The sequence below is a fragment of the Salarias fasciatus genome, chromosome 3, assembly GCF_902148845.1.
Source record: "Salarias fasciatus chromosome 3, fSalaFa1.1, whole genome shotgun sequence".
Classification (NCBI taxonomy): Eukaryota; Metazoa; Chordata; class Actinopteri; order Blenniiformes; family Blenniidae; genus Salarias; species Salarias fasciatus.
In genome coordinates this window covers 6,965,853-6,973,913 of record NC_043747.1, presented here as the reverse complement: position 1 = coordinate 6,973,913, position 8,061 = coordinate 6,965,853, and the positions used below count along the sequence as shown (strand labels likewise).

Below are 8,061 nucleotides of genomic sequence, written 5' to 3'. Positions count from 1 at the left end.
CAGACCTGAGTTTTTGCCTCCACAACTGCTTGGGCTGCAGTTCGCTTGGCCTGCCGGTACCCGTCAGCTGCTTCGGGAGTCCCATGAGCCAGCAAGGCTCGATAGGACTCCTTCTTCAGCTTGACGGCAGCCCTTACTTCCGGTGTCCACCACCGGGTTCGGGGGTTGCCACCACGACAGGCACCGGAGACCTTACGACCACAGCTCCGAGCAGCTGCTTCGACAATGGAGGTGGAGAACATGGTCCACTCGGACTCAATGTCCCCAGCCTCCCTCGGGACATGACAGAAGCTCTCCCGGAGGTGGGAGTTGAAAGCCATGCTGACAGAGGGTTCCGCCAGACGTTCCCAGCAGACCCTCACAACACGTTTGGGTCTGCCAAGTCTGTCTGGTTTCCTCCTCCGCCAGCGAATCCAACTCACCACCAGGTGGTGATCGGTCGACAGCTCTGCCCCTCTCTTCACCCGAGTGTCCAAAACACGCGGCCGGAGGTCAGATGACACGACAACAAAGTCGATCATCGACCTCCGACCTAGGGTGTCCTGGTGCCAAGTGCACTTATGGACACCCCTGTGCTCGAACATGGTGTTCGTTATGGACAAACTGTGACTAGCACAGAAGTCCAGTAACCAAACACCACTCGGGTTCAGATCGGGGAGGCCGTGCAATCCAATCACCCCCTTCCAGGTCTCACTGTCGCTGCCCACGTGGGCGTTGAAGTCCCCCAGTAGAACAATGGAGTCCCCAGTCGGAGCGCTGTCCAGCACCCCTCCCAGGGACTCCAAGAAGGTCGAAGCACCTATCCACGACCCGAAGGCACAGGGATGCAACCCTCTCGTTCACTGGGGTGAACTCCAACACATGGCGGCTGAGCTGTGGGGCTATAAGCAAACCCACACCAGCCCGCCGCCTCTCACCGCGGGCAACGCCAGAGAAGTGGAGAGTCCAGCCCTTCTCGAGAGGTTGGGTTCCAGAGCCCAGGCTATGTGTGGAGGTGAGTCCGACTATATCTAGCCGGTACCTCTCAACCTCCCTCACAAGCTCGGGCTCCTTCCCCGCCAACGAGGTGACATTCCATGTCCCTAGAGCCAGTCTCTGTGTCCGGGGATCGGGTCGCCGGGCACCCTGCCGTCGGCTGCCACCCAATCCACACTGCACCCGGCCCCTACGGTTCTCTCGGTGGGTGGTGAGCCCACCGGAGGTCAGGCCCACGTCGTCCATTCGGGCTGAGCCCGGCCGGGCCCCGTAGGCAAAGACTCGGCCACCAGGCGCTCGCTTACGAGCCCCAACCCCAGGCCTGGCTCCAGGGTGGGGCCCCGGCTGCGCCATACCGGGCGACGTAACGACCTTTGTTCTTTTTCTACTCATAGGGGGTTTTGAACTGCTCTCAGTCTGGCCCGTCACCCAGGACCTGTTTGCCATGGGAGACCCTACTAGGGGGCATAAAGCCCCCCGGCAACATAGCTCCTGGGATCATGCGGGCTCTCAAACTCCCCCACCACGTTAAGGTGGCAGTTCTAGGGGGAGTACTTCGGAATCTTCAAAAAAAAAAAAAAAAAAAATCAATCAATAAATTAGGATCACCTTTTCAATTGCTTTAATTAATTTTTGAAGATTCCGAAGATTTTTTTTTGAAGATCTTCGGAATCTTCAAAAATTAATTAAAGCAATTGAAAAGGTGATCCTAATTTATTGATTGATTTACAACAGAAGAGGAACAAAATTGTTCCGGCAGGATGAATACACCTTATTCAAAAATAAATAAAAACCGATTACTTGGAAAATTGAAACAGAAGTTATTTAATGCACAGAAGAGTATGTACAGACAGATATAATTAATTTAAGAGCAAAAAAAGTTTGTCCTTTAAAAAAAAACAAAAAAAAACATCAGTCATTCACGAACATCAACTTCCCTCCGGTTTGCCAGCTCACCAGAGAAAGCTGACAGATTGCAGGTCTAAAATAAAAAACTACACATCAAATACATGACCTGAGCGTGACTATGAAGATAAAGTGTGTGCTTGTCTCTGGAGAAGCAGTGTGTAAAATACGATACAAAGATTCCTCCATTCTGTAGTTTTTATTGTGGTTCGTCCTTTTGAACATGCCTTGCCTGTCTGCGCACTGCCCTGTGCAAACTGTAAAATTATTTAAGATCACACCCAGTTTTTCGGTTCAATAGAAAGTCTCATCTGCAATAAAATCAATCGTCTTTTTTTAATTTTACAGAAAATGATTGCACATATAGTGTTTTAAAGGTACTATTGTTTTTTTCTTTGATAAAACCGAGTATTTACATTGCACATCTTGAGAAAATCATCCATCATCTGAAGCAGGTCAAACGCTTTAAAACATCTGTTTTTTGACTCCAGAGTTCTACTTTTTAACCTCTTCATCAGCTACACAGCACAGATAAACAGAGGATCCGTATTCTTCTCATTTTGTGTGTGTGGACTGAAATAAGGACAGATCTCGCCGCCAAACAAGCACTCGGAGAAGGAGTATATGTGAGACTGGGTTTTGACATCGTAGAAGGACACAAGTCCTTCCTCGTAATCTACAAACACCCCCACTGTCTTAGGCTTCTCCTTCGGACTGATTCTGACGGGCGGTGCCGTCATGGCTGCATACATTTTGTCTTCGAAATGGACAGCAACCCAGTAACCCTCCTCGGGGTTCAGCTCCAGCTTGCCTTTACGGTTGGCACTGCGTCTTGCCACACCAAGATCCCAGCCGGACTTGCAACCGACGTCCACCTCCCAGTAAGCCCTTCCAGAGGTCAGGCCGTTGAGCCCCAGGATGCTGCCAAACAAGTCGAACCTCTCAGCAGTGTCGGGAACTCCGGAGTTTGTTCCACCGTCTTTCACTTTCTTCCCATCAGGAGAAACGACGAGGCTCCGATGAGCAGTGGCCGGATCCAGCTTCACATCCACTGCAGGTGAACAGCATGGATTCAGGAAGGAAACATGATTAAAGCCACTTTTGTTGCTTTTTGGGGGTATGCTTCCATGACAACAGTGACCAGAGTCAGTGAAAACACAGCTTCTTATCAAAATGTTCAGACTTCATCTCTGTAGAAACGGACGAAAACACAGCTTACTAAAACAACCAACAACAAAACACTAATGGCCAAGGATGAACTTGCTTCCAAAACGTTGCTCTGTAAATTATAAAATGCATTTTCGTGTCGTTTTCATGTTGGGCCACTCGTGGGTGCTGTTGATTGTTTTGTAACAAAAGCAAGTGCACACACAGAGAACAATACTGTAGAAAATAACACAATGAGGAGTACATGGATATTCACATGGAGAGAGGACCCAGTTGGATATTTATTTAAACTACCACGTCTCAGGAAGATGTATATTATCATTATTGGCCATCAACTTGCACGTCTGCAGAAGCACTATTGACTATGACTGTGGAGACCCTGCGTAGAGTTTCAAAAAAGTTAATTTTCAGCCTGTTTCCACAGCTATAGAGTCACAGCGTTTTCAAAAAGTTCCACCTTCTGAGGCGTTTTCAAAAACTTAAGTTTTCCGTGGCTCTGAACAACATTGTTTTGTAAATTAGGTGTGATGCCGTAGACTTCGGGATGCCAGACTCCCCTGAAATAATCTCAGATCCCAATTTGGAAATAATTTCACGATGTGCTGTCATTTTAATTTATCTTTCTATAAATATACAGTTTTAATTCTAACATACACAAACTGTAAAGACTCACTTGCAAATGTTGGAACCCTCTTCAGCTCTGCAAAGACAAAAATTCAGAAAAATGTAGAAACATTTAAACACAAATGATACTACAATTTGGAGCAAACCGTGGCAAATATGGAAACACACCAACTGAAGTGAGCTTTTCCAGCTCCTGCTCAATCTGATTCATCATGGTAGAAGTCGCGGCTCTCAGAGTACCAAGGGAGAGTGAAGTATCCACGCCGGTCTCTTCATTATCCACAGATTCATTCAGGCTTCTTACAGAGGAAACCTGAGGTTTGAGGGCAAGACAAAAGTGTCAACTGAGAGACCAGGTTCATTTAACACATAGAAAATACAGAGTTTTAAAACTAGAATCAAACAAACTGCATCCAGTTTGAGTGTTTTGTCAATGTTAGAAGATTTTAGAGTCAGATTTCTCATCATTAAAGCTCACCTGGTTGTTGTTCAACTCTCCAATGGCCTTTTCAAATGTCTCAATTTCTCTTTGGATTTTCTGAACAATTCTTTCAGCTTCTCTTCCCACTTCCCTTTTCCTAAATAGAAAAGTATGATAACATGGTAGCTCAAATTAAAAGAGTAGTTCTATAAGTGCATCAAGGTTCTTTAATTGTGTTAAGAGTTCCTGAGCCACCGAGGACCGACCTGTCCTCCAGAGGCCGAAGAGCTTTCTGACGAGCTTCCTCAACAAGTTTCATCACACTTGAGAAGACGCTGTTGATTTGCAGCCATTCAGCATCCAGACAGCCCTGAAAGAGCAGATGGATGGAGGATAATATTGATATGTCTAAAGATGATCACATTTCTGCATGGCTGAGCTCAGCTGTGGAGGAGAGGTTGTGAGGCAGACCTCAGTGAAGCCGCTGGAGAGAGGTAAGGGGGAACACCTGTGACTAAAAGTCATTGATTACCACTCCCCCACTCTCCCAGCAACAGGCTGGGTTTCAAAATGCAGTTGTTCCAGGAGGAGCAAGGATCTGAGGACAGTCACCGGGCTGCCGGAAGACTGACTGGAGGACAGTGAGCGGCTTGTAAAGGCTCTCCAGTGGTTGTGTTTGTCTTCCGCTCTGGAAAGTAATCCGTAAAAGATCAAATCTATGAAGGGCTGTGTCCATTCTGTGTCAACTCTGTGCCGGAGGACTCATGGAGAGAGACTGAGTCGTTACAGTGTGTTATTTGAAATGAGAGTCATTAGATGAAGTTTGAGAAGGCTTGAAAGTAAACATACAAGTCAGCTGCAGTACAGCTAATTTCATCACACATGCCTTGCTCATGGACCAGCAGTGCTGACCAGTGGGATCTGAACCATTGAGCTTCCAGTTAAATAATCTCTTACTTAAGATCTGGACCACCACAACCCCAAAGGAACTACAAGAACATCTTGACAATCACCTGAATGACAGCTTACCCAGCAATCTGCTGCTGACGATCTGACTTCCTCCTTCCTTTGCTGCCTGACGTGAATCTTTTGCTGTAAATCAGCTTTCATCCTTTCTTGCTTTGCCTTGGAATAAAAAGAAAACAAACACATCATTATTATCATCATTATTCCCCCCACAACAGAGAGATCTGATAAATCCAGTCGATGGCATTTTTAACCACCATCAACTCCTACAGAATCACCGTCGATGCTTTACAGGACAGTTAAAAATATAAAGACAGGAACAGAACAAATAACATGAATAAAGCTGAATTGAATCAGAGTTGATGCTCTCTAAAGAGAGAGCTCCTGTCTCTCCATCTGCTTGGAGTTTTGAGACCCTCCTTCCCCTGTGACAGCAGCGGAGAGCCGAGTCCAGATGGATCAGATGCAGAAGATCATTGATTTACTGTTGTCCAGCATTCATTTAGGAGACTATTCATACCTGCTGGTCCTCAGTGGAGAAGTCCAGGGCTCGACGGCATCTGTCCGATTCATCTGTGGTTCCACGTAAATGCTGGGGAGTCGCAAAAACTGTAGAGAAAAAACATGAGACATTCACACCACAAGTCTGGATGCACGGATCAGATTTGCTGCCATTTTTTTTTTTAGAAATGCAAGGTAAATAAAATCCGATCAGCCTGGTTTAACGGCGATCACATTGACTCATATCTGAAACATACCATTTCTTTCCACTGCTAAATCTGAATGCATGAGTCTTTGTTTCCTTCTTACATCTGTGTCGCATAAGATCTAAAACTCAAAATTGGGTCACTTCACACTGACAGTGCAAATGTGGCCGGAATGAAGGTAAATGAAGAAAATCATGTCTCAAAGAACTACATACACAATACACTTCTGTCCTGCACTGTGGGCTGTGGAGATCCAAGGTTCACTGGAGCGGTGACTGTGGGTAACGCCGGCGAAAAGAGAGACTGAAAGAGAAATGTTTATTCTGTTAATGATCACATCAACTGAAGAACACACTTCCCGAGTTTCTGTCTTCAAAACATTCAGATGAGGCAGAAATCGGTCGTACTGTTCGTGGAGCTCGGTCCCAGTTTGTTCTCATTTGTGAAGAATTCCGCTGAAACACTGTGGAAAACAAAGCGCTTATCACATTAGATTATTGTTAGAAAAAAAATGCTGTTTGCATGTAAGAACCTCACTGGACATACGACTCACATGGTGCTGCAGGCTGTGCCACTGGAGGATGATTGGTCTGGTTGAGGAGGTTTGGAAACAGAATCACATTCTGTCGGAAGGATTAAAGAAAGGAAATTGATCTTTACTCTTTTTCCAGAAGTGGAAGTGTTCAGTCTCAGTGCATCATGGGAGTAAAAGTACCTCCTCCCGGACAGCAGTTAGTGGTGTGTAGCTCTGATGAGGGGGTTCAGTCTGGAATCCGTTGAAGTAACCCTGTTCGAGCTGGACCCCCGATAAAACTCTGGTCATGCTCTGAGTCGTCAGCCCGATTCCAAATATGTCTGTGAAGACATTCGGAAGAATTCATTCATGCTGCTGCACATCTTCTTTTTTTTTAAATTAATATTTATGAAAGCTCAAGTTGATTTTATCATACTTGTTTTTTTCTAATGTGGCTTTTTTAGGTATAAATTTTAACATTACCCTTCAAAACAGTCTCAGTTAAACACAGTCAGTGGACGGAGTAGAAGTGTAATTCTTTGTTTTTTCATTGATGCCTATCATATAACAATATGGCACCTTTCATAGCGGAGGAATCTACATGAGTGTGTCATTCTTCTGTTAAATATTGATTTACCTTCTTGACCCACTTCTTACAAGCTGGTCTGCCAATGGAAATAAACCCTGTTATCATGACTTTTGTTAAGATGTGGAGTTAAAAGCTTAACATTCGCTACTTTGAAGCGTTTAAACTGAAAATCCAGCAAAAGAAAATGCACTAACTATAACTATATTATGTTGTGTTAAAGTCCTTTAAGTTTTACTTATTTTTTTACGGCATCTTTTATTTAAAATAAACAAAAAAAAAATAGTAAAGACAAAATCAAATAAAGACAAAATGCATGCTGGGATTTACTAGTTACTTTGCTCTTCCTTTATAGTTGAGCCTCAGAGGTGAATAGAAAACACACCCTGATCAAACATTTGCTCATCAGGTGATATTTTTATGACATCTGGTCTTTAGATAAATTCAACTCTCACTCTTTTCTGAGAAGAAAGTTAATCTGAAGATGATTCTTGTGTCTGTAAATGTTTTTCTTTGTTCATTTTTACCTTAAAATCTGATAAACGGACGAAAATGGCCAAACTTACTGAAGAAAGGATCCTGTGTTCTGATTGGAGGAGCCGGACTGGAGATTTGAGGTAATTTCCTGTGAGCAGACTGAGGGATGCTCATTCCTTTAGGGGTGCATCCCTTTATGCCCTGGTGAGTTCTCAGGCCGTGGTAGGTGGTGACTTTAGACCAACCGCAGTGGCAGGTCTGAAGGCTCATGGCGACGGTGAGGATGTCTGGAGAGGACAGAGACACGTTAAGACCCAGGCTTCCTGTTGACCCCTGATTCTTGCTTCAGCGGAGAATTAAAGTCTGGAGGCGTTCCCCTGTTCTGAGTCACGCTGTAGCCCTGCCAGAGTCACACACACACACACACACACACCTGTTTGTTCAGTATTTTCCACTTCAACACCATTTGCACTGTTTACATGGTCTCAAATTACAATCACTTGTGAAAGAAACTGGTTCTTATCCGCTCATGTAACCATCAGTGAATCCAGAGAATCTCTAATTATAAAAATATTTAAGTTTCCTGGAAAAATTGGAAAAAAATCTTTCGTAATTTTCTCAAGTTTTTATCATCGAATCAGGTAAAATGAAGACTTCCAGATTAAACAACACTGCTGAAATTATGAAATTTCAAAAAGAAACTGAAATAATGTTTCAA

The 8,061-nt window shown here is 44.5% G+C and overlaps 1 protein-coding gene across 1 annotated transcript; it reads right to left on the bottom strand.

Moving 5' to 3' along the window:
* Positions 1–1,868: 1,868 nt before the first annotated feature.
* Positions 1,869–7,616, bottom strand: LOC115384451 (E3 ubiquitin-protein ligase TRIM21-like). Its single transcript, XM_030086729.1, has 12 exons — positions 7,433–7,616; positions 6,482–6,621; positions 6,320–6,389; positions 6,174–6,229; positions 5,982–6,069; positions 5,580–5,668; positions 5,123–5,218; positions 4,360–4,463; positions 4,151–4,250; positions 3,841–3,985; positions 3,722–3,748; positions 1,869–2,932 (listed from the first exon to the last, which is right to left on the bottom strand). Exons 1-12 carry the CDS (start codon positions 7,611–7,613, stop codon positions 2,400–2,402), a joined length of 1,629 nt encoding a protein of 542 aa, XP_029942589.1. The 5' UTR covers positions 7,614–7,616; the 3' UTR covers positions 1,869–2,399.
* Positions 7,617–8,061: the final 445 nt, after the last annotated feature.